The following is a 27,087-nucleotide window of genomic DNA, read 5'->3' as shown; positions in this document are numbered from 1 at the left end:
TCAGGATGTCTCATACGATATGTGACCTTTGTGCCTGGCTTCTTTCATTTAGCATCATGTTCAAGGCTCATCTATGCTGCCGCACATATCAGTGTGGAGTCCTAATAAGTAAGCAACAACGAGGAGGGGGTCCCAGGTGGGGGATAACAGTTGTTCTGAGAGACAGCTAATCACAGACAATCACAACAACCTGTTCCCAAATACCTCATTCTGCAAGTAACTCCAGCAGCATGACCTTGTCTGCACACCCTATCTGCACGTAGCCCCTCCAGTATGATCCCATAAAACTTCCTTCAAGCCCCTGCCTCTTGGCAGACAGCCCCTTCTCTGCTGTGCTGCCCATTGCACCCTTGCAACGCATCTTCATACTTTCTCTAATAAATCTGCCTTTCTTTACCTACGACTGTCTTGGTAAATTCTTTTACTGCCTGCGACAGCGGCCCCAGCCAGTCTGTCCACAACAATCAATACTTCATTGTGCTTTCCTTCTTGAGCCTGAGAACAGCCCTCTTACCTGTGACATCTTCCCCTTCTCTCCATTTGCATTTTTGCTACACTGCAGTGCTTATTATTCTCCACATTTATACCCTCCTGTTTTTTCAAAACCCAGCCTTGCCTTTTTAATCCATTTTAAAACTTCCAGAAGCAAAGTGTAAACATGTCAATTCTCAATACTCCTGACAGCTGGTCAAATTCCAGCTCTTTCCGCCCAGCCTGAAGTTGTAAGCTGTCCAGGATCCGGCCCCGCCTTCCTTCCACTTCAGGTGCCATGCGTTCTACTCATCACCCGTGTTCTGCAGATGGAGCTGCTTATGCTACTTAGGTCGGGACTCGTCTTTTCTGTTCCTCCACATTCTCTTCCATTTCTCTTAACTCTTTGTTCTCTCTGTCTAGATTAATGTTCTTTCCTTTCCTGGTCTACATTCCAAAATCTGTCATTCCTCCAAGATCCGGCTCAAGGGCCACCCACTCTGTGAAGTTGACCCTCTCCATCTCCCACCATGGCCTCTCCCAAGTCCGGGTAATGAATTGGTCCTTTCTTCCCAATTGCCAAGGAGATGCTGTGTGCACGTTTAATCTTTTCTCTGAGATGTAAATTCCTTAACCACAGGTTTCTTTGAATCTTCATAGGCCCAGTCTCACAATTAGTAGACATTCACTGAATTTTTTGAACAATAAACAGTAAGTCTGGACTTCGCTTGCCTAAATGATACCGCTCAGCATGAAAGGGGTACTTAGGTTATCCAGGGCCACCCTTGGAAAGATGTAAATCACTGAGGGCTTCTGGTGAGATATCCCAGCTCACCACCCTTCCTCCGAACTGATCCTTAAGGAATACTGGGCCTTTTCAAAGATGGCAGGTGGGAAGGGGAGGTGGGAGCATCTTATTTGGCATCTGCCAAATAGGACAAGATTTACAAAATTTCTTTTTTGGAGCTCTGAAACATCTCTGTACTGCAGAAAATACTTTTTCCTACTGTGGCCCACCTAAGCCAGCATAGCTTTTAGGATGGACTTGCCCACACCCAGAGGCTGGGATTACATTCTTTGCCAGCCTTTGAGAAATATGCTATGCATGAGTTTTCCTGCCCTTCTTCTAGGAGGGAGAAGACAGCAAGGTCCTCTTTTTGTTGTGGAAGTGGTCTCTGGTGGGTGAGTGCCAAGCTGTTACTGTTACGCAAAGGGTGCTGAGAGTCTGTAAGGATGTTTCTTCCTGGACCTAGGGTCCACAGAATGAAATGAATGGGCTCTCTTTGGGCCTTCATGGAGATTTCTCTAGAAAGGTCAGTGTGGGTAGCTCTGAGGTAGGGACTAGTTGGCGTGTTGGTAGAGCCTTTGTGAAGGTGTGGATTTGGACAGGAGGCTGCCTTTTCTAAATTTTCTCCTTTATTCTGTTTCTCTTCTTTCTAACCTATACACACTCGTCCATCTACCCACACTGGAATGGGGGGTGGGTTTGGGGAGCAAACCTGATTTTATTCTAAGATCTCTCTTGAAACAAGATTAGTCACAATGACCACACAGATGCCAGCAATTCTTACTCAGTTTAAGTTGCTAAATTGAAACAACAAAAACAAACAAAAAACAACCATGACCACGACCACCACCATGAACACAGAGGTTTAGCTTTGAAACTACTTAACAGTTAAGTTTTGGGGGAAATGTTAGAACTTCCTGAGTAGGGATTAAAACACATACATGGTGGTGTCTGTTCCAGGTCATAATGACAAAAATTACAAATGCCTTTAGGTTACTGCATTGGCTTAGGTTTCCCTTTGGCCATGCAGAAATTCTGGGGTCCTTAGGGATTCCTGATGGATTTTTGTCCTCTCTAGAATTAAACTGAGTCACCTCCTGCTATTCTGGGTGGATGGCTGTTTTCCAAGCACCACACTGCCTTTGTGGTATTTCTTACAGCTGTCATTTACCATTATCGCATAAGCAGTATCTGTTTTCTCCACCAGATTAGAGACTTCCTGAGGGCAGGGGGGTGATATTCAGGTTATCTCCCTGTGACTCCTACTATACCATGTATGCACCTTTTTGCTGTTTGGATTATGAGGAAGGAATAGGGGTGCCTGGGGGCAGCTGCTGATTATCAACTTGTGTAAGCATTTCAGCACAGTAATGACCAGCATAGCACCGTTTCCATCTGCAGCCCCTAACACGTGATCTGCTGCATAGTAGGTGCTCAATAAAGATTTGTTGATGGAGGCCAGGCCTGGTGGCTCACGCCTGTAATCCCAGCACTTTGGGAGGCTGAGGCAGGTGGATCATTTGAGGTCAGGAGTTGGAGACCAGCCTGGAAAACATGGTGAAGCCCCATCTCTACTAAAAATACAAAATTTATCTGGGTGTGGTGGCACGCTTCTGTAATCCCAGCTACTTGGGAGGCTGAGGCAGGAGAATCGCTTGAACCCAGGAGGCGGAGGGTGCAACGAGCCAAGATCGTGCCTTTGCACTCCAGCCTGGGCAACAGAGCAAGACTCTGTCTCAAAAAAAAACAAACAAACAAAAAAAGGGTTTGCTGATGGAATGTTGTCCCTTTCTCAGGTACCTTGAAGTGAATGATATGCCCCTTGGAGACAATGCCCATGTCTTTCAGGTCTTCTTCCTCCAGCAGCAGCAGCCGCTTCCCTGTAATGTTGTTTTCTTTAAACAAGCTTGCGTATACACTCATCTCTGCTGAAGAGTCACCTGAAGGAAGTCATTAGAAAGCAGAATAAAATTAGATGAAATCACATCCAAAACAAAGTTAACTCCATGATTTAAGAAGGTAACTTATTCCACTTGCCTTTTCTGACGAGCTGCTGAACCCAACAATACTGTGAAAGAGAGGACACATACGGTTTTGAAGATTCACACATGGTCAGTGGCCAGTCTTCACAGTAAACATAGAGTTTTCAATAGATCAAAATAACTTTAATTCCTGGCTCAACCACAAAGGTAAAATAGAAGACTTTCTCTTTGTAGTTTTAAAACCTCAAGCTTTCAAATGGGAGATATCCCTCTCTTCGGGGGTCTTGGACAGTTAAAAGACCGTTGGTTTTCCTCCTTCTTTGGGAGATATTTTTAAATCCTTTCAAGAGGGTTCTTACTTATAGTGATTTTTCCATTTATGTGCCAGTGGTCCCCTGGATTGCTGAGGGGCACCAGTTTACTCAGGAATTGTATGAGTTCCAGGGACCACACAGCAGTGGACAGAGCAACAGACAGAAGGAATCTTCTGTTTTAGGCCAGGTCATGAAGTAGCCACATGGCCCCAGCCAAGTCAAAGTGTGGAGCTTCTTATGTAGAATGAGGAGATTGGACCCAGTGACCCTTAGTCCCTGTATATCACAGGGTCTGGGTTTACTGGTGGCCTCTCACAGTACCTTGGTGAGGAGAGAAGGATGGGAGGCCAGACTCAGTCCCTGTGATTCTCTGGGGGAGCCCTCAACTCTGGAATTTTATTTAAGTGGCCTGGAAGCCACTCAGCCTCAGAGCAAAGACTAAAAATAGCTGTTAGAACTCAGTGATTTTTCAAAAATTTCTTTTCAAATGACAGGGGAAACTTTGCAGCTAGGGATAAAGAGATTATTTCCAGGCTTGTGAATAAAGGAGACCCTGAGTCCTCTTTCCTTGTTAAGCAAGGCTGGCAGGAAAGTGAGACTCACTGGGGCTCAGTGAATGGGAAGAAATAGTGGCAACTGGTGCCAAGTTTCCTTACCCTACGGAAGCCAAAGAGGTTAGCTAATGTTGAAAGCAGGTGCACTTCAAAAGAATACAAAGGGCAGAGAGGGAAATGCCTGGGCCCAAAACCAGGTTGAGCTAGGTAAACAGATCTTTTGAGGAGTTTCCAGTAGCTAGTCTGCACTTTGTGGCACCTGGTCTGTTCCCTGGGCTGGAGCCCAAACCCACTAAGGCTGGCATTATATCTTTTGTTTTTTTTCATTTTCATTTAGTGATACCCTGAGCTTGTTAAATAGACCTGGATAGCATAAGTCCCTGAGTTTTATAGAACTTAAAAAAAATTTTTTTTTGAGATGAAGCCTTGCTCTGTTGCCCAGGCTGGAATACAGTGGTGTGATCTCGACTCACTGCAACCTCCACCTTCCATGTTCAAGCGATTCTCTTGCCTCAGTCTCCCAAGTAGCTGGGATTATAGGCATGTGCCACCACACCTGGCTGATTTTTGTATTTTTAGTAGAGATGGGGTTTCACCATGTTGGCCAGGCTGGTCTCGAACTCCTGACCTCAAGTGATCCTCCTGCCTCAGCCTCCCAAAGTGCTGGGATTACAGGCCACCGTGCCCAACCTAGTCTCTGAGTTTTCACATCAGGAATTTTCATACCTGTTTTGTCACTAAAAAAATAGATATGGTGATGTAACAGACTAAGTTGGATTGTTTCTCAGGGTTTCTATCAAGAATGCAGAGTGCAGGACTTCTTTTGGACTTCAACGGTCTGAGTGCAGCCTCTCAAAAACATAGGGCTTCTCTGGCTAAAGCTACAGAGAATGTCTGGGCGTGCTTGTGTCTATTCCCACTTGGGAGGCCAGAATAAGGCTGGCAAATACGATGCCTCACTTTCAAACAGGCCTGAGGTGGAAGGAAAGCCAGTTCAGCGGTGTACCAGCCCAGCACTGCCTTGACCAGATCCTCCTCTACCATGGCTCGAGGCCATCCCTGTTCTTGTAAAAAGATTTAAGATCACTTTTTTTTTCAAGTATGTTCATTTGTTTTCCCGAGCTGCCACTTTAATTTCCTCATGGGTATTTGTTATTGTATTCTGGAATACTTTGAGAGCAATTTAGGAAGGTAGAACCCACTTAGAAGATTTGCAGAGATACTTGCTTTACTCTTGAGGCTTTATTTTCAATCACTATTGCATTAAAAACAGAAAAAAAGGCCAGGCGCAGTGGCTCACACCTATAATCCCAGCACTTTGGGAGGCCGAGGTGGGCACATCACTTGAGGTCAGGAGTTCGAGACCAGCCTGGCCAACATGGTGAAACGCCATCTCTACTAAAAATACAAAAATTAGCCAGGCATGCTGGTGGGAACCTATAGTCTTAGCTACTCAGGAGGCTGAGGCAGGAGAATCGCTTGAACCTCAGGAGGTGGAGGTTGCAGTGAGCTGAGATCGCACCACTGCACTCCAGCCTGGGAGACAGAGTGAGAAAAGAATTTGTCAACTTCTCCTAGTTAGACTTTCCTAAGGTCCAATCTCTTCCCCTAAAAACTTAGGGAAAAATTTATGAAATACCTGCTCAAGTCAAATAAGGCATGAATACAAAGAGCTTACCACGTCATCTTCTGTCCATGCACCAATCTCAAAGGAAGGCAGCAGCTGCATGGGAAATATGCATGAAATGAAAAAAAAAAAGTAATATTATCATTGTCTTTTTGGTTCATCCTCTTGTCTCACTCTTTCAGCTCTCAGCTGCTGCTCTGGCTTGGTTCCTCCTGCAGGTTGGGTTGAATGGAAAACAGTTTTCCTGACCTTAAGAGGCAGTTCTCCGTGCTCCAGTAATGTTCACCAATCTCTCAGTAACAATTCATGTACTTTGGGAGCTGTTTCATATTCCTTTGTTGGTACCTGGTTTTTACATCCCACAATCAGGCCTCAGCAGTCAAGGAATCTGTGACATTTTCTCAGAGACCTGAGTCTTCCTCAGAGTCTCAACCAACATGAGGACTGTTGGATTATTAATGAAAATTCCAAAGCAACCACTTAGTAACCAGATCATGTATTATGCCTATTCTCAAGGGGGAATTTCTAAGTGTTTAAAGATCTCATTTGCACAATATTTTAAAAACCAAATGTTAGCACCCACGGATGAAGGACATGGGAAATTGGTACGGTCTTAAGAAACCCAGGCTGCAGAGTTGCTCTAACTAAAACAGATTAAAATACCTCCCTGTGAGGTTCACAAGTACAAATGAAGATGCCTCCAGAGGACTTCAGCCTGCACCATTTTCAGAGCCAAAGAACTACTTACTGTCTTCAATATATGCCCCATGGCCATCTAAATAATAAATGCTTACATAAGTTTTAGAAGTCTGTGTGTCCTATAAGTCAAATTAGAGTTTGGTACAGCTATTAGCTTTAACTAGCCTAACTTGCCCCCCAAAAATGAATTGTTTATGAGATAATATGGCAAAACGTCACTCATCTTCTGTTACAAATAATATTTTCTTGTGAGTGAGTTTCAAAAAAAAGAAGTTGAGTTTGGTTGCTTTTACTGTTAGTATAAAAATCATAGGGTAGGTGAGTTAACCTTTCTAACTTACAGGTATTTTGTACCCACATGCTCAAAATTCTGCTAGGAAAGGCACAGCCCCTGCCTTCAAGGAGCTTTCAATTTAACTGGGGCTAATACAGTTATAAATTATACCTGGGGGATTCCAAGGTCACCTGAATCTCAGTTTACTTAATGCCTAACATAGTGCCTGGCATACGGTATCTGGTAAATTTTTGTTGAGTCATTTTAAAGAATGAATAAAATTAAAGGGTGCATTTACTGGAATGCTAAGTTCTCTGGTATAGAGTTCAATGTCTATGGGTATACCATAGACAGATGTATTCACAAAGGGATTCATAAAATAAGATGGGAGAATGGAGGGCAGCACGGCTTGAGCTGGGTCCTGCAGGGCAAGAAGAGAGGTGATTCCGGGTAAAGAGAAGCAACAAGGCAAAACCTGGCATGGCGGGAGAGGGAGGGACAGGAGGGAAGGATGGGAATGGAAGGCAGTGAGTTCATGTTGGAGGAAAAAGGGTAAATGAGGCAGACAGGGTGGGAAGGCAAGCGGAAAAACCCACTAGCTGAAATGGATATGAATGTGTAGGTTTGAGTATTTATAGACAAGTTGTCAGGACATAAAGTACACACTGAAATCGATCCTGTTCTGCGTATACTCTGCTACCTGCATGTGCTTCCCTTCCCTCCAGGGTTGCCCTTGCCTCCTCGGAAACACTTGAGGTGGGTAGGAGTCATCACACACATTCACTTGCTTCAATAATGGGGAAAGGAGAAAGACTTGAGGAACAGAATCTAAAGCTGAACTGGATCAAAGAAAAATAGGTGACAATTTTGTCTCTTCACAGGGCAGCTGGACACAGCTGCAGAATCATGCCATTCCCTTCTCCCATCACAGAAGCAAATGTGAAATACGAAACTTTTTTGGTTCGTTCAAGAAACAACAGTCTGAGTTACAGAAATATTTTCCTGCATCAAGGCTCACCTTTATAGAAACTGGGTTGGGGGGAGGGGATGTGTAGTGTTATTTTTATAAAATTCCCAAATGTTGTACTAAACAAAATTGAGAAAGAAATATTTTTTGAATAGACTAGAAGTTGTAAATGAAATAACTAATCACAACCAGAATCTTTGGTTTTAATGTCGAAAGGAGAGGGGGTTGGTTGCACACTGAGGATGGTTCTCCAATATGATGCCTAGGGAAAGGCACTGGCTTCAGCTGGACGCTCATTCCAGCAGGATTCTTTGCACAATGCTAGCAAAGATCAGTGAGAGGAAGGCTGGAGCCAGGCACTGCTTCATGACGGTTTGAATTTGGCAAGACGGGGGATAAGAGTTAATGATCTCCAGCCACAGAGTGGCTTACCATTTCCTTTATGTTTTCTGTACCTTGTTAACATATCAGTGTATCTGCTGTAGGATGAGTTCTAAGCCTTTCTTTCTTTGGGGAATAAAAAAAAATCCACCCCATGACTGTCCCATCACTTTACAAATTTATTATTTACACTCCCACTGACTTTAGGAGAGAAAAGCTAATACTTGTGTGCATGCGTGTGACAACGATTCCTTCAAAGGATGTTGGGAATCCAATCTAACGGGGATCTTATATACACAGCAACACATAACAAAGGGATTTACTGTCAAAACGTTTATTGCAAAATGGAGTCTTAGAACAAAGGAAAGCAAAGAAAAGTTCACATCAAAATGAAATGTATGACACCAACTTGGATTTCTGAATACACTGTGGACTTTGTGCTGGAATATCAAATTCCAACTATAGAATCAGTAACTGAAATAGTCTTACCACACAAGAGTAAAATTTAATCTTCCATACAAACATTATACAAGATATTTGGCATAGGACTTGCTCAGAATAACATTGCAATAGAATAATTGAGAAAAAGTTTTTGTTAAAAAAACAATAAAGTGATAATGCCATCTATTCAAAGCTCACACTCAAAGAATATAAATATTTTCTATTATTTAGTACAAAAATTTTAAGAGTGCAAAAGCAATATGTGCAGTGTATCATATCTGACATTAAAAGATATACTATTCTGCACACAATATAAAATAATTAATGTAGGTGCTTGGAACTCTAGTTTTGAAGTAAATAATCACATGCCAGAAAGCTCCTCACAGGCAACAGAGTGCAAACAAAGGTGGAGTCTGAGAAAACACGGCTAGTCTTCTAGATTTCCTGATGGACACTCATTTTTCATCATAGAAATGCTGTATCTAGAGCTGTCAGGCTATGCTACAATCAAGAGGAGAGAATAGATTTTTATGTCTGGCAATGCTTAACAGCTAAACAGGAAAACAGTCTTACTCAAAAGCAGCAAAAGGTGCCTGATTATAGAAAATTTATGCTCTGTTATATATGTGGTATGATGAAACTCTGCTACTTTCAAAAGGCTGCAATAAGTCTAGTACAATAATTTTTTAAAGTATTAATATTTAACTCAGAATAAGTATTAAAACTGTCTTTCATAAAACTCTTACCATTCCAATGAAAACTCTGAAAAATAAAGTTGTACGCACAGTAATTCTGGGAGGTCATTCTGGATCACTCCTAAACCCTCCCCCGACCCCTAATTCCTTGATTTTTAATGGGGATCAAGTTTGACTACCTTAGCTAGTGTTTAAAAGTCTAACAAATTCACTGCACATTAAAAATCACTGGTTAAAAACCCACCCTCAACATTTCCAGAGCACCAAAAACAGTGAGCTGTAGGCTTTCAACTTCTTTTCACTGGTTATGTAAAATAGTAAAATGTAATCTTGCTTTCAAAAATGAGTAGAAAAAGGAGGCTTTAAATTAACCTATAGAATTGTAGCTATCTCAATGAGTTTTTTTTTCTTTTCTTTTTTTTTTTTTAATTGTGGAATCAGTGTAATGGGAAAGTGACCTGCCCTGGTGCATTTGGCTGTTTCATCAAGTTGCCACCAGCATTTCTAAGGAGAAAGAAACCATTTTTAGGGAAATGGTGATTTAAGATAAAGCCATGAAACTCACAAAATTCAGGTTGTATGCTGCTGTAATTCTAAAAATACATTTTGTTTTGACTTGGGTAATCTTGTTCAGGAGAAAAATAATTAGACACGAAACTCTAAAGCTTCTGGATTTGATAAGTTTGTCAGTGGGGAAGGGACAATGCTACAGGGTTTTGTTTTGTTTTGTTTTTTTTTTTTTTGAGATGAAGTCTCACTCTGTCATCCAGGCTGGAGTGTAGTGGTGCAATCTCAGCTCACTGCAACCTCTGCCTCCCGGGTTCAAGTGATTCTCCTGCCTCAGCCTCCCTAGTAGCTGGGGTTACTGGCATGTGACACCACACCCAGCCAATTTTTGTATTTTTAGTAGCAACAGGGTTTCACCATGTTGGCCAGGCTGGTCTTGAACCCCTGACATCAGGTGATCCGCCCACCTTGGCCTCCCAAAGTGCTGGGATTACAGGCGTGAGCCACCGCGCCCTGCCCCTTTTGGATGGAAGACTTTACTGAGCACACTGTCCCTGGCATTCATAATGTTACTTATTCCTGGCACTGGGCAGCAAATGCCACCCCAGTTGCTGTGACAACCAAAAATGTGCCCTAGCCCCAACACTCTCAAACACCATTCGGTGACAGCACCACCCCAGTTGAGAATGACTAGGAGGGTCTCATCAAATTCTACAAGATAACTTTATGAATTAAGAAAAAAAGATGAAAGGTGAGACATTTTCAGTTGCATGTCTCTGATAATTATTCCCACAGTTGAGAGATTCAATTATCATTTTGAATGTTTACATTTCTCACTGTTTCTTTTAACCCTTCTCTAAATGTACATTTTTGTAAATCAAGTAATTGGAACTAAATCCAACACTGATAATTGCCATTTCAAACATTGATCTGAAAAGTGAATTAGAAGCTGTACAATATCATCATTAGAAATTCTGCATATGGCTAATAAATATTCCTTTTAAAATTAATAGAGTCTAAAGTCTTCCAAATGATCTTTACAGATAGAGTGGGACACTATAAAATTCTGATTATATGATTTAGATTTTAGGGATGTTTAAACATTTTCAAACCACTAGAAGGACATTGATTGGGAACAGAAAGTAACAGAGCCAACGTCACGTGGTAATGATCAATAGTCCAGTTCTACGAGAACAATTTTAAGCTCTTCACTGAGGCCCGTTCTGCTGTATTCTAATTCCTTGTAGGTTCTTGGTGGTAGAGTAATGAGCTATGACCATCTCTGGAATACTGGTGAGGAAAATGGCAGCAGTAAAGAAATGAGGAAAATATTACCTAATTAATGATAAAGTTAGGTCCAGTACAGAGTCCTGTTATTTTTCTCTTTGGCCCTATTTGGCTGCTTTTATTAATGCATCAGAACTTTATGTATAATCATATGGATTTATAAGTAAATTAAGAAAAAATGTCCATTTCATTCAGTTCATATGTTCTAAACGTAGTGCTGATCATTCTTAAATGAGACTCAAGGTTTACATTCTTACATAAAGTGCAGGGATCCCGAAGTTAGCCCCAAGGATCCCCTTGCCTTTTTCAGCCTTGCTCAAATGTTACCTTATCGGTGAGGCCTTTCCTGACCACACTTTAAAAACCTCAACACCCACCCATGGGCCTTGTCCTCCTTCCCGGCTTCATTTTTTGGCATATACTTATCAAATGTGAACATATGATGCATTTGCTTTATTTATCATCAATCTTCACTCACTGGCATGTAAGCTCTGTGAGTGCAAAGATTTTCATCTAGCTATCTTCCAGAACAGTGTCTGGCACAGAGAAGGAGCTCTATGAATATGTGTTGAATGAATGACTATCTTTGCCTTGTAAACCCCATGCTATTGGCTCTCTCTTCAGGTGGCTGACCACTGCACCCCAGGGCATGCTGGAAAGACAGGAGTCCCAAGCCCTCCCTTCTGCTCTACTCCAAGCTTTTCTGCTTGGGTGCATTAACTCAAGTCAGGTAGTACTTCTCTATGTCTGAGCACAGACAGGCTGTGTTCATGTATTTGTACATATGTGTGAATAGACAGAGAAACTAGTAGCATGGGTATGTGGGGGAATCCATCTTTGAGGGAGAGATTTATCTACTGTTTTTGTGTTTAGTCTCACCTCAGACCAGGTTAAGCTGGCCAGGGCTCATAGTTTTCAAAGAGCAACAGAAAAATTCTGTTTAGCTTACATTCTAAGAATGTTCTCTTTATCTTTCCTGAAAGCTATCCACTTTTAATTTCATCTCATACTACAGAGAAAATATTATTGGAAACTGATAGTTTTCCAGAAGGTTACTGAAATCACTTATTTTTCAGTGTCTTCACTGGCACCATTCATGGTAGCTAACATTAGCCACTTTCCGTGGGCCTGGCGCTGTGTTAAAGTGCTTTACATACATTATTTCTTTTAACCCGCACAATGATCCTTTCAAGTAGGTACTGTTATTATTCCCACGTTGAAGATCAGCAAACAGACGCACAAAGATAAAATAATTTTCCCAAGGTTGTCAAGCAACTGAGCCCAGGATTCTGAGTGACAGTCAGACTCTGATCCCTTTCTTCATCACTATGCCACCTAGACTGCTGTACACCTCACACCCAGAACATTCTACTAGTTATTTCTCCCCAAATGAAGCTGGCACAGCATACTGATCATTATGTGGTATTTTTCACGTCTCAAGGGGCATTAGAAACATGTCACGCTTCAAATTCCAAGAGGCTTTTAATGATCAAATATAGTTAGAAATACTGTTAGATCATATCTATGATGATGTCCTTTCTTTAAACTTCCATAAAAAGACTCACCAAAAATATTTTGGTTTAACAGTCAAATAATGACACTCCTTTCTAATTTAGATTGAAAAAAGTCTTAGTTCTTTTGCCTCATATATATAATTAAAAGTGTTTTATAATTTAAACAAGCTTTGACAAATAGGTGATAACATTCTGAGAATATCCTTGGCTAGCCAGGTTTTCAGAGCAGTGCCTGTATCTACTTCTAAAACACCAACATTATTAAGCAGGGTTAAAACAAAAAACAACCCTGGTAGGCTAAACTTGATATGGAAAGGACCTGTGCTTTTGCCTAAGTGAGGATAACTTATCTTTACTATTTCTTTTATAATATTTAATTTCCTCTTTAAAATAGCTGAGCATATGCTTAGAATCCTGGATTATTATGCCCCTCTAAAAAACAAACCACCACGCATACCCCACTTGCTGGAAAATACAGGAGAGGCATGAACTCACCCCCCTGGAAGCATCCCCTTAAGACCACCTCTTTCTCTTTGTATAAAGCACAAGCACAGCCTTAAATGACAGTGTGTTGTTAAGAAGCTTCCATGGCCAGCAGTGGTATGAAAGTTTGCAACATCTGCTGTTGATTTCAAATCAGGGTATTTTTCCTTCAAATACACTACTGAGAACACTGCTCAGGCTTTACTTTGAGCAGCTGTGCTCTTTAGTACTAAAAATTCTCAGCACTTAGGTATTTCTGAAGAGCATTTTGTTATAACCTTCTTAGATCATCTCAGTATTGTTGTTGTTGGATTTTGTACTATCAATTCTTTCTTTTTTTTGTTTTTTGAGACAGGATCTTGTTCTCTTGCCCAGGCTAGAGTGCAGTGGTGCCATCATGGCTCACTGCAGCCCTGACTGATTGCTAGGTCTCAAGCAATCCTCCTGCCTTGGCCTCCCAAGTATCTGGGACTACAGGTGTGTGCTACCATGCCAGCTAGTTTTTTAATTATTAGTAGAGACGAGGTCTTACTATGTTGCTCAGGCCAACCATTTCTGATATTACAGTGTATTGCTATAAGAAAAAAAAAGTATGTCACAGAATTACTAAGTGTCAAAGAACCATTAGGAGTTAAGAGTGTTTGTTCAAAATGTAAGTTTTTAAAAATGATTTGAATAAAGGTAATAAAGTCAAATACAAACTAAAAAGTATTCATTAAAAGAAAAAGCCAGAATGTCATAACTTTAAAAGTCCCATATTGTATATAGGATCACAGATTTCTATAATCAGGCACCACATTTGCTGATTGATAAATATACTTCTTTGGCTTAATTCTCCCCCCATTTTTCTGTAAGCAAAAATAAATCAAAAGTAGAATTGATAAGAAATTACGGTCATGTAAATGTGATTGGCCTAAAAATGCAGTGCTTGGCTTTCTGCCTCCTTACTGTTTTTGTACAGACTGAGATAAACAAGTTACTTTTGTGTTTTCCAAACATTTGTGATTTTATTACTTTGCTTTCTGCTTTCATTCACTATTATCCATGTCATTATCCTCCTCCTCACCGTCATCATCATCATCATCATCGTCACCTTCTGACAAGTCAAAATCACTGAACCCCAGAGCCATGTTGACTTTCTTCCCCCTTCTCTTAGATGTGGTTTTGGAAGAATTCTGCTTGGCTTGCATGTTTATCTGCATCCCAGAATGCATCACAGCTCCTGCTTTGTTCATTGAGAAGATATCCCCAAAGCCCATCAGCATCATGGCCTGCAGACTTGGGTTCATGCCATGGCCCTCCCCGTTACTTGTTGCTGTGATCTGACATGACATCTCTGCACTGTTTGACTCCTCTGTTTTAGATTCAAAGTAAGATTCCTCAGACATTCTTGCAGCAAGAGGCAAGAGAAGCTATCAAAAGGGAAGAAAGGACAGAAGTAAAAAGAGAAATTAGGACCAATTTAAATCAGGAAAATAGATACCACAAAATTAGTTGGCACTACACAGGAGGTAAATGATTAGTGAAATAAATGAATGTAGGGAATTATGTGAGAATTTATTTAATGGCAGATTTGGCTCCAGCATATTTGCCATAATTTATGAATGACAGGATAAATCACAACCAAAAGTTTGCAAAGCACCACAGCAAGCCAAATTTCAAATGGAAAAGAAGTTGCAAGTTTTAAGCCTTCATTTTGCTTAAAACAAAATAGTTTCTAGGATTTATCTTGACTTTTTCCAATTTCACTTTCATAAGGAAACATTTAGTTGGCCATTATATTTTTAAAAAAATAAATTAAGCAGAGATTAAATCTCAAATGAAAAATTAAGAAACTTTGTACCCAAAAGAAAAGCTTAGAGGCAGCACAAAAAACAGTTCAGCAGTCTATACAGTTCTAGGGAAATGTGGGTTATTAACTCCCTTTTTATCTGGATTAGTACTCTGAATATACACTAAAAATTAGTCTAGAATTCACTTGCTTCCACTTATTTATTTATTGTAGCCAGAACTGATGTAATACTATTTATTCAAATTATTAAATAATTCACTTGTGAACAAATTCTAGATTCTGTCTCACATTTAAGTTAGACGTAAGTATGTAAACACATGAAAACTGGGAAGAAAGGAAAATAGTGTTAATTTAGATTGTTCTAATATGCTCTAATATTCAAGTTTTCTTCTTTCAACAGAACTTTTTTCTAAGATGTCACCACTCACAGTGGTCACAGACATTATCTTCTACTTTACGTAATTATTTCGAACAGCCAACTTATTCCCATAAATGTTTGGGCATATCCATTTCAGGGATAAAACTGTTAGCACATGAAAAATGTTACTGCCTCTTCTTTTGAGAAACAAGCAAATCAAGGCTTATGTTTTTGGCATAGTTTCAATATGGATACATTTATGATAAAACATTTATGATAAATAATGTACAAATAATATACTGGGATGACCTCTATATTCTGGTACCTAATATTCAGGATCAGTTTCCTTTTTTTTTTTTTTTTTTTGAGACAGAGTCTAGCACTGTTGCCCAGGCTGGAGTGCAGTGGCACTATCTCAGCTCACTGCAACCTCTGCCTTCCAGGTTCAAGCGATTCTCCTGCCTCAGCCTCCCAAATAGCTGGGATTACAGGCGCCCGCCACCATGCCCAGCTAATTTTTTGTATTTTTAGTAGAGATGGGGTTTCACTATGCTGTCCAGGCTGGTCTTGAACGCCTGACCTCGTGATCCACCCCCCTCAGCCTCCCAAAGTGCTGGGTTTACAGGCGTGAGCCACTGCGCCCGGCCTCAATTTCCTAATTTTTAAAGTGAAGTTGGAGCTGAATTTTTAAAAAGTAGCTTGCTCTTTTGGGAAAAACCCTCCTGGAGTTGTTAGTTCAATAACTTTAATTTCATATAATTCAACTGAAAAGTATCCATTATATGGAAGAAAACAATTGCTTTAGATCTTTAAACATTGGAAACAGGATGTTATTTCCCTTGCAGTCAAACTTCTCAGCTTCTGAAATTCGTTTTCAATTGTTAGATATTCTCAGGAACTCTTTGTGGCTCATTGTATTATTTTGAGGGTCCTTCCTCACATGAGGTTTGACTCTAAAGATCTCTATAAATGTTTCTCAGTTAAGCCTATATTCTTAAAATAAATAAGTTTACATCAAGCTTCAACTATAATTAGAAAATAAACATCCATATTTATGCATAAAGGATTAATCTCCCCAAATATCCTTAACTAATGTTTTAGTTTTAGGAAAGAAAATAGTGCCCTTGAAATTAATTCAATGATACAATTTTTTATGAAGTTACATAAATGTTAAACTTACATAATTAAGATGAGGCCACCTACAGGAAAGCTAAACCTCCAGCCACTTCCTTTTTAAAATGTTTATTTCATCTTTCTCTAAGAAATCTCAGTCAAAGCTAAACAGAAACTGATGTGAGGACAAAAGAAAATACCTACTTACAAAATATCTGAACATAAACTTTCTTTCCTTCAGAAATACCAGCTCTAAGCAGAAGACACATTAAAAGCAAGTACTGTAAAGAAAGAAAACTTATCTCCCATAAGGAAAAAAGAAGAAAATCTCATTGAGATTGTGCTGCAGGCTGTCCATTGTTAGATGGTAGCCCTCAGAGCAGTTCCTTCACAGAAAGTTTTGTGGGGTTAAAAACTCAAGCAGGCAACCTACCGAGCACACAGAGCTTTATTGTAGAGCACTTTATTATTTATTACGCAACTATGTTACTAAGAGCAATAATGTGTGCAAGGCAGCCCATTTCTTAGCAAAACTGATGCCAATAAACTAAAGAAAGGTTCTGAAGCATATATGAATGGGTAAAGTTTTTTCTTACAATACTACATTTAGAAAGAGTCAAGCCATGCAATGCTTTACAGCTTTAGATTCCAATGCATTTTAAAGCAAAACAAAACCTCGCAGACTTCAGAAGCTGTGCTCTAGGGACGAGGTCACATTTTTGCTCCTGTCCCTCATGAGCTCTGGGAGAAGCACTGCTCCTGTGCAGATCCCTAGAGTGAGGCTTTCAGAGGCTGCCTGCTGCCACTCAGTCAGCCAGAACAGGAAACTTCCCTCATCGTCTTTCTCACAAGCCAAGTTAAATTCACAGATAAAATGTGGCACTTTTAAAACGTTCCATGATGGTGTTAGGGATAGCAATTCAATTCGTTTTGGAATTCCCTGGAGAACCAAAGTCCTTTTTTTCCAAGTTGAATCTGATAATAAACATTTAGCTTCATGGTATTTTCCTTTTTTGGATATCAGGTTGCTTCTCCACACAAGTTGGGAAGGAGACAAACTTTTATTCTTTAGACACTGGAAAATACTTTGCAATTGGGCACTGGCTGCTTAATGAAGATTAAGACTTTTAAAGATAGGAAAGCTTTTTGAAGATCACAAAACGAACGGCATTTCAGTATTTTTTGGCATCACCATAGCAACTATCAAAAATGAATTTAAAATATGTTTACTTTTAATCTACCATTACTTGGGTAATTTTAAGTGAACAAATATTGCCCATTAAAAACCCTGGGGAAAAAAACAATTATAAATTTATACTTAATTCCTGAAAATGTTATGCCATTTAAAATAGGAAAGAATGCTGAAATTTGATTAGACTTGAATAATATATCAGCATGTAAGCTCAAGGTTAGTGTATAACCAGTGAAATGCTTAAAAATGATTTTTATATTCCTCTAAATACAAGACTTGGGAGAAAACAAGATAATGCCTAGGTGTAATAAATACTGAAAGCTTGTCCAGAGAGAATCTTTTTCCAATATTTTGCTGCCCATGATCATAACACTAAATTGAGTACGAAATATTAATGCTTCTCATTTGCATGTCATCATGGTTAGCTCCATTTTAGAAGGAAAACATGGTTAAGTTCTGACACATCAAAGACTCTGTTAGTCAGTGAGCTGCTGGAGTTACAGTTATTAATGACTGAGCGACTAGAAGGAGTTAATCAGCACCGAGGTGCATGTTCTGAGACTGAGCAGATGGTGTGAAAATACATCGGATTTTATTATTGTAATTCTAATATACAAACACACTGACAGAATAACAGTTCTTAAGGAAGGAGCCAGAAATAGGATAAGCTTTTCTTTTAAATCTCTGGCATTTTATTAATTGAAATTAGGTATGAACGCTGCTTGAGTCCACACGCGGGCCCTTTAATACACGGGCGCGAGGCAGGAAATGAGGAGGGGGCGGCGGGAGGCAGGGGAAGAGGTGCCATGCTGCCATGCTCAGCCGCGCAGCCTAGAGCCGCATGTGGAAAGACGGCGAAGGGGGAGGGTACTCACCGGGGTGTTGGACTGCTCTGTCAGCTTTTGCTCCCACATCTTTAAACGTCTTTCTCGTTCTTTAAGCTCCTGCTCCTTAAAGCTGAGATCACGCTCTAGTTTCTTTAGCCTCTCAAGAGTTGCCTCAATTTCGCACCTGCACGGGGATAGCTGGTATAAGTCTCAACTTTACTTAAGAGACATCAAGCGCTTAGTGGGTCCATCAGAATGCTAATCAAAGTAAAAGACACATGCTGGTGCTTTAAAATCAACCAGGAAACTGCCGGAGGAGAAGGAATCTTTCATGTCTTTAAATATCAAGAGGTAGTTTCTAGCTTGGAAAAATAAGCTCAAAATATTTCAACAAAGTGTTGAAGGGCCACTGGGGTGCAGCATAACCTATGGAGCTGGTGTCCTGGTACAGCCATTTAGTAAATGCTTACATTTATCTAGCTTTTTACAGTTCGTAAGTGATGTTATATATGATCTCATCTTATTCCCATTAACAGTCCCAAGAAACAGGTATTAATCTCATAGTATAGGTGGGAAAATGATATTCAGGTTCGGTGGTCAACAACACACCATCAGTAACTGGTTGAGATGACACTTTAGGCTACACATTGGCTGAGTAACCCAAGCAATCGACTAACCTGTCTCAGTTTCCTTGGTTGTAAGGGGTGGTGGTTATGGTACATTAGGGTTCTCCTACCTGCCTGACCTTAGACTTACATAGGCAACTTGTTTTTTTTTTTTTTAAAAAAAACACACCAGAACCCAGCAAAACATGGATTTCTAGGACCCTTCCTTAGAGCTCATGAGTCAGTAGGCCTGGGTGGGACCCTGGAATTTTCATTATTTTATAAAAGACCCGAGTAATTTTTACAATCAAGCAAGTGTAGAAAACCCTGGGCCAGATGAACTCTAAGGTTCCTTTTAATTCTAATAATTTTTAAAGGAAGTTATCCCCTTTGTGCCTATAGGCCAACCAACCTCACCACTTGGAACCATGTGCCATGTTACAGAAATCTGTTCTTCACAGAAAGTGGAACTGGTATCATGGCTCAGCACAAATGTTTTTCTCCTTTAGGGCTGTTGCAATGTTTAAGTCTAAATCTATGTTTTGAGAACTGGAAGCTCTTTCCCTTGAGTTTTGAAAAGCCTGTAAGTAAGCAACAATACTGAGAGAATGAGGGAGAGGGAGAGGGAAGTCAAGGCTAGAGAAGGCACTGGAGAGAAGGATGCAGAAGAAGATGGGAACTGGGTGACTATTGCAGAATAGCTGCTGGGTGCTGCCAGCTACTGCTTCCAGGTGCCACTGAGGCAGTCCTGTGTTGTGATGGCATAATCATGATTGAGACGTTGACTATGGAAGGTAGAAGCCCCCACATCTAAGTTAATGAATATATGTAACCAAAGTCTGCCTTTTTCCTTCTAGGGAGAATAAGAGTAAGTGAACAGTTTACTCTTACTGGAACATTCCAATGCTCTTACAGATAATAACTAAGTGAATGAAAACAAAAAGTTCAGGCATTCACTGGCAAAATCCAACTCTGAACAGGTATGGAGGTGGGTCTGGATTTGGCTCAACATTTCACTTCCCTACTTGTCTGAAATGCACCTCAGAGCAAGGGAGGCAGCAATCAGGTGTAAGTAGCTTCTGCTGCACTGCCCACAAATATCAACACCCTGTGCCTTTTACTGGTGCCATCTGAAAAATCATAAAAGGCTATAAGTCCCATTACTGTCCCTAAAGAAGGCAGTGAATCAGCAATCTTTCAGAATTATGACTGTACCATAAAATCCAAATTTTATCCCTGATATTTCTGACAAAAATATTATGCCTATGCACGTAAACAAAGTTTTTATTTTTCAGTGGAGGACTGGGGAAAAAATGTGAAAAACTTTAGGGTAAATTTTTGTCACAAAAAAAGAAAAGAGTGAGCCATCTTCAGTCAGTGAGGCGGTCAGAAGGTGACAAGGAGGTGGTGGAGCTGGGTGCCCTCAGTGTGCGATGGCAGAGGCCTGGGACAGCATCTACACGGCGCTTCTGCCGACCCAGTCCCCACACCTCTGCCAGTGAGACAGATTCACTGATGTTCTTTCAGACCAGGGTAAATGGCCACTACATTCTATTTCACTTGTAATTTAAGCCAAAGATGCATCTCAAGTTCCAGCTTTGAGAGCCTACTGTGATTTTGAGCACTTCCAGAAAACAGATCAAGAGTTAAATGGACGGAAAGCTGTGACACAGAAACAAACACCGAGTAAATCTCCTTCCTCAATCTGTCTCTCAGGCTCAGCTTTCCAACAGCACTCCCAACACTGCAGAGTCAAATCGTGTGTGAGGTTATATGCCATTAGAGACGTGACCCCAACCCAGAGATGACAAAAAAAAAAAAAAACAGCTGCTCCCTTGGTTTTTTTGGTGCATTGTTTTGCATCAAATGCATTTGTTGATATATAAACTTCTTTTTCTAAAAATATAGTTTAAATGTCTTAGTTGATGAAAATTATGGTCTTCTTGTAAGCCAAATCCAATCAAGGTCAATGTCAACTAGTATCAATTTTCCATATGCCAAAAACAGGCAATGAACTGTAATTATCTTCTTTCATCAGACAGAAACTTACTTTGAAATGAAAGGTCAATTTGTAAAAAGAGTGATATAGAATATATATTACATGATAAATGTATAATCTGTTTATTAAATGTAGTGTTATATATTACATGATTTGTGCTAACATTGCATAAATTGCAAAGGTTACATTTTTGATCTCTGGTTTTTTGTTTTTAAGAACGCATGTCATGGTGAGAATACTTTGGTCACCACGGGAAACACAACCAACCAAGTGTTTTGCCAAGAGACACAGATCTGAATGCTCATCACAACACTGCATGGCTCATTCAGTGCAGGTTGCCACAGATCTACAGACAGTCACATGGTTAATGAAAATCCAAAACAGGACCAACAGGATGACACATTTTCTGTTCTTAATGCTCATTGCCATTATTGCTAGTAAGTCAATGGGAGGAGAAATAAGCTGAAGATCTGATGACTGAGGAAAAGTCTGACACTAGATTTTGTTCCTATCATTTATTAGGTCAAAGGAAAGAACACAGTTTATGTGGTTTTTAATAATGTAGTTTTAAAAAGAATTTCAGAATAACCATTCAGTTTTCTAAAAATACAAGTTGCATCTGGTCTATATGTAGAGGAAGCTCTGCCAGAAAATAATCATTTGCCAGAAACACCACAGCAGGATTGGAATCAGGCTGCACTGTGATCACGGTGACTCTAATTTACTAAAACACTCTTTGGACACTAGTCATGTGGTTTCAGACACTAGATAAAAGTTGGGGGAAAGGGGAGTAATCTGAATGTGTTGTCTTTTGAAATGTTGAGATTATCTGATAAAAACATATAATTCTTTTCAGCAGTTTACATATTGAGTTAGACACCTTAATAACCTATAATGATCACGCCCTGTAATATTTCTCTTAGCTAAAAAGGAATTCAGTCAAGTGAATATTGCATGCTAATGAGAAGACAGCACGACAACGGCCACAAGTCTAGTAACCGCACTGTACAGCATGGGTGCCAGGGCAGGCCTGTGCTACCAGACCACCTGGGTTCTGTTACTGTATTCTGTACTGGGTTCTGTTCTCAGTTCTGTATGATTTTGAGCAAGTTACTCAATTTACCTTTGCATCTGTGATATAATTTAGGGTTGCTATGGGGATTAAAAAAGAAAATCTAAATGAAGTACAAGCATCTGGTAAGAACCTAATAAGTGACAACTGTGTTTATTATTACTAAAATTACTATTACAGTCCTGTTTTTAACCAATTGCCTGCTTCAGTGAAAACAGCTCTACTGCTTCTCAAACTGTGGTTTACTGGTTCAGGTCAAGATATATATTCTCTCTCCAGCTCTCAGAACAGGATTAACAGTTCCTGAAAGATGAGGAGGCCCCTTAGGCAACTGTATGCCTTTTACTAAAATACTTCACTGTCTTGTATCTCCTTTTTCCCCCGTTCTCAATCATCAATTTTATTTCCCTCACTTTCATCTTCAAGCATTTTAAAAATTGAATTTATCATGCAACTAGTCCATGTTTAATGTGGAAGAAGTAGGGAATAAAGATATACAAATAAAAAACACTCTCTATAATCCCATTACCCAGTGATAACACTGACTTTTTGATACTTTTCTCTGTGTACATATACACAATAATATATATTTATTTTATAAAAAATAGAAACATTCTAAACAAACTAGACTGTAGGGTCTACTTTGAAATCATTTATCAGATCTGTGATTTTAGGAATGACCATATTCTGTATATGGAGATACCATCATTTTAAATTTATTTTAATTCTCTGTTTATTGCACTTTATACCATTTCTGGTTTACCCTTTTCAGTGATGTTTTGCTGAATAAGTGTCCCTACATTTTTGCACAGCCTTCTCATTTCTTTTCTTTTTTTTTTTGAATAGGATCTCACTCTGTAGCCCAGGCTGGAGTGTCGTGGCCAGATCTCGGCTCAATGCAGCTTTGACCTCCCCAGCTCAAGTGATCCTCCCACCTCAGCCTCCAGAGTAGCTGGGACTGCAGGTTAGAGTCACAATGCCCAGCTAATTTTTAAATTGTGAGTAGAGATGAGGTCTACGTTGCTCAGGCTAGTCTCGAACTTCTGGGCTCAAGCAATCTTTCACCTCAGCCTCCCAAAGTGTTGGGATTACAGGTGTGAGCCATCACGCCTGGCCTTGTTGACATACTTTAAAAGACTCCCTATCTTGGTATTAAAATGTTACTAATCCCTTCGGTAACAGATCAAATAGCATTTTCTCCAAAATCCTTTTACTATGTCCTTGGACTAGATGAGATTTCATTGTTGTATGCTCTCAGACATCTAGTATATTTCTCTGTCATAATACTTGTCAAAATAGAAATGCGATAGTTTTGAATATATTTAATAGTTTAACATTGGACACTTGGGCTGGAGAGCTCCACATGCCCTGGGACTCTTGTGCTCATCGCTACAGCCCAGTACCCGAATGGCAACAGTCGTTCTCACACCAGCAGAAGTTGAATGAATGGATAATGAATGAATGAACATAAGAAGTACTTTTGTCATGGCAAACATACATATTTATATTCTCTTGTATAATATCACAATCTCTTTTTATATTATTACCACCATGGTAATTTTCTCTCTTGCTTCCCCAAATATTTACGGAGCAAATGCTGTGTTCAAGGCACATTTTGATGCTGTGAGTGATGAACAAACGTGATTGTCTGCCTCTCTTATATTTCAGCCCGTGAGATACACATTAAACAACTAACTGCCAAATTACTTCTTTTTTTTTGAGACGGAGTCTTGCTGTGTTGCCCAGGCTGGAGTGCAGTGGCGCGATCTCAGCTCACTGCAACCTCTGCCTCCCGGGTTCACGCCATTCTCCTGCCTCAGCCTCCCAAGTAGCTGGGACTACAGGCACCCGCCACCATGCCTGGCTAATTTTTTGTATTTTTAGTAGAGATGGGGTTTCACCGTGTTAGCCAGTATGGTCTCGATGTCCTGACCTCGAGATCCACCTGCCTTGGCCTCCCAAAGTGCTGGGATTACAGGCGTGAGCCACTGTGCCTGGCCCGAATTACTTCTTAATTCCAGTAGCAGCAAAGCCTATGAAGGAGATGCTCTCAGAGCACATAAAGTGGAACCTGATCTGGCCTGGGGTCAGGAAGTGTTACCCTGCAGACGTGTTATTCAACTGCTATGTGAATGATGAACAGGAGTTAAGGTGGGGTGTGATGGCATGCGTGGTACACAGCTGAAACGGGATAAGCTTCAAAGAGAGGAAACTGCTTGTAAAGATCCTGAATAGGGGAGAAATATGCATCTGTTGAGGGACTGAAAGCCAGAAATTAAGGGGAGAATGATCTTCTTAAGCTGACACTGGTGAGGCCACACTAATGAGGGTCTGGTGAGTCTTCTTAAGTATTCTGGTCCTTTTCATTTCTTGAGAATGATTCTTGCTCTGTCACCAGGCTGGGCTTGAACTCCTGGGCTCAAGTAATCCACCAGCCTTGGCCTCCTGAAGTGCTGGGATTACAGGCATGAGCCACCATGCCAAGTATTCTGGTCTTTGTCTTAAGAGTAATGGGAACTCATATATGGATTTTAAAGGAGAATGAGCTGATGACATGTATACTGATCTCTTACTGCAAAAAACAAATATTACTTAAATGTTTTGTTTTGTTAATTATCTCAGCCCAGAAAAAAGTCCCTTATACCTAGACTTGAGCTCACTGTATAATTTTTGTATCCCTAAATAAAAATTCATTTACCTCACTGGCCCTAGATAGATATTTCAAAGGAATAAAAATAAATAAGGTTATTGTAAAACAACAAACAGAAAGCCCAAAGAAGTATCTAGTAGAAGTATCTAGTAACAGGAGTAAACAACGCAGTAATTTTCAAAGTGCATGCAGTATTCATTTGGCATCAGCAGATGGCGTAAGGCATCACATTACTGCCCACGGCTATCGGGAGCAGAGATGAAGTTACCTAAATCTCCGCTGAGTCAGGGGGGGAATAATGTCAGCTTCCAAACATGCTATTTATAGTCATGCATCATGTGACCTGGCTCAAATGTTTCATCCTGGGTTTACTCTTCCACTCATGCAATACAATTTTCTCATTACTAAATTTATTTAACAAGCTTTAATAGGATTTATGATATCAAGTTTTCTTTTAAGAGTATTTCTGATGTCTCCCTATCCCCCCTCACTAGCAGACACAGTGCTCAGCGAATTTCAAGGTAAACAGTATTCTTGTTTCTTACAGAACAGAGGACAAAGCTTCCTAACAAAGTAAACACAGAGAAATGTCTGGTAACCATCTTTTGTCTCAGAAGACATGATTTCAATTTTTTTTTTTTTTTTGAGACGGAGTTTCACTCTTGTTGCTCAGGCTGGAGTGCAATGGCATGATCTCGGCTCACTGTAACCTCTGCCTCCAGGTTCAAGTGATTCTCCTGCCTCAGCCTCCTGAGTAGCTGGGATTACAGGCATGTGCCACCACACCTGGCTAATTTTTTGTATTTTTAGTAGAGACAGGGTTTCTCCATGTTGGTCAAGGTGGTCTCAAACTCCTGACCTCAGGTGATCCGCCTGCCTTGGCCTCCCAAAGAGCTGGGATTACAGGCATGAGCCACCGCGACCGGCCTCAATATTCTTTTCAAATACTTACACAAGGCAACAAGCTTGGAGAAACACTATTTCTTGCTTACTTATGAAATGCAGGACTTACAAGAGTTCCAAAATCATAAAAAAAACCTTTTCTTTTTCCCTAAGCTATGCTCAGATATCAGGACTGTCATTCAGATCTCTGGTTCACTTCTTCATTGAGACGAGTATGGTCTTTGAAAGCCAGACGCTGTGGCCTGCTGTTGGGGCTACCCACCTCCACTCCGCCTTGTTGTGTAGGAATGAGTTACACTTGTCAGGAAGGCTCGTGTCATTTGACATGGACTCCAGGATTGAAATGATTTGCTTGAATGATGGCCGTTTCTGAAGAAGAGAAAATAAGTAATCATTCGCTGGGACTTAAGAAAGGAGATATTTAAGAGAAAATGTAGATACTACAAGCATAGTAATAAACTCAACCCACCATAACAAAATAAAACATGATACAATGTCCTGATGTAGTTATTTTACAATCATCAGATCACTCAGGTTTAGGGAGCTGTATTCTTTATTTTCAGTGAACTATTCACAAGGAGAGATTCAGAGGCTGTTTTTCTATCATGTGGCCTAAGGTTGGGATAATTCATGTTTTTTGTCCAGGAAGAGAGAAAACTAATTCTCTCTTTTAGTTATGATTAAGAACTCCTAAAAGGAAACAGTGAAGTCCTAGCCAGTAAAAAGTTAACAGTAGACTGTGTGTGGTGGGATGTTAGTGTTCACTGTAAAATTCTTTCCACTTTTATGTTTGAACATTTTTATGATAAAGCGTTGGGGGGAAATCTACCTATCAATCTATTGGAACTAATAAAATTTTCCAAATTGGTTTGTCAGAAAAAAAAATTCAGGTACTATGCTGATTACCTGGGTGAGGAAATAATCTGTACTCCAAACCTCCATGACACACAATTTACCTATATAACAAACCTGGCCATGTGCCCCTGAACCTAAAAGTAAAGTAAAAACAAGAAAAAACCCCAATTTTAAAGCCATCATAACTTCACTGTTCTCAATATTTATTTTCTGTTATAATTAGCTTTAGTGCTAAGACACTGTAAGGTACTGTTCACTAGAAATGAGCAGTGGTTAAGTGTGTTTCTTGAGCTGGCAGTAACTATTCTAGTCTATCTCTTTAGACTCTAGCCAAGGTTGAGACAAAAGGTTAAAACAAAAAGAGAAAGATAATAAAAAGGATGATGCACATTCTCTCTTCATCATGCCTCGTAATTACACCATTACTGAACAAATTATAGTTGCAGCAATTAAAACATGCATTTTAATTTAAGAGCACAAAAACAAGAAGAAACAATGTTGAGGTGGCTTGCTCTCAGGATTTAAGTGCTTCCTACATTACTAAGAAAAGCAATTTTTCCATTTCTCAGAAATATAAAAACCTAGGATATATATTGAGTTCTGCCATTATTATTCTCTTTCAAGGGCACTTGTGTGCATGTGTGTGCCTGTGTCTTTCCTTGAAGAGGGCATACATAGATAAATGTTACTGATATATATTAAGCCTTCTAATAAGCAAAGAGGAAAATGCCCTAAGTA

The 27,087-nt window shown here is 40.0% G+C and overlaps 1 protein-coding gene and 1 long non-coding RNA gene across 12 annotated transcripts in view; one reads left to right on the top strand and one right to left on the bottom strand.

Moving 5' to 3' along the window:
• Positions 1-27,087, bottom strand: part of MAP3K20 (mitogen-activated protein kinase kinase kinase 20) — a 192,844-nt gene that overhangs the window by 33,388 nt on the left and 132,369 nt on the right. For 7 of the 11 annotated variants that reach the window (XM_055379179.2, XM_055379181.2, XM_031008621.3 and 4 more), the window contains 5 exons: positions 25,757-25,863; positions 18,314-18,449; positions 5,787-5,831; positions 3,296-3,326; positions 3,059-3,198 (listed from right to left, as the gene is read on the bottom strand). In XM_055379179.2, coding sequence (XP_055235154.1) covers positions 3,059-3,198; positions 3,296-3,326; positions 5,787-5,831; positions 18,314-18,449; positions 25,757-25,863 — 459 coding nt within the window. Of the gene's footprint in view, positions 1-3,058; positions 3,199-3,295; positions 3,327-5,786; positions 5,832-8,374; positions 14,396-18,313; positions 18,450-25,756; positions 25,864-27,087 lie in introns of those variants that run through there. The other 4 variants (XM_055379183.1, XM_031008624.3, XM_055379185.2 and 1 more) reach the window with 1 other exon arrangement.
• Positions 1-27,087, top strand: part of LOC129531907 (uncharacterized) — an 84,810-nt gene that overhangs the window by 46,492 nt on the left and 11,231 nt on the right. The window lies entirely within an intron of this gene.

Source organism: Gorilla gorilla, chromosome 11 (assembly GCF_029281585.2).
Source record: "Gorilla gorilla gorilla isolate KB3781 chromosome 11, NHGRI_mGorGor1-v2.1_pri, whole genome shotgun sequence".
NCBI classification, from domain to species: domain Eukaryota; kingdom Metazoa; phylum Chordata; class Mammalia; order Primates; family Hominidae; genus Gorilla; species Gorilla gorilla.
The sequence above is the reverse complement of the archived record's forward strand: the minus strand, read 5'-3'. Positions and strand labels throughout refer to the sequence as shown.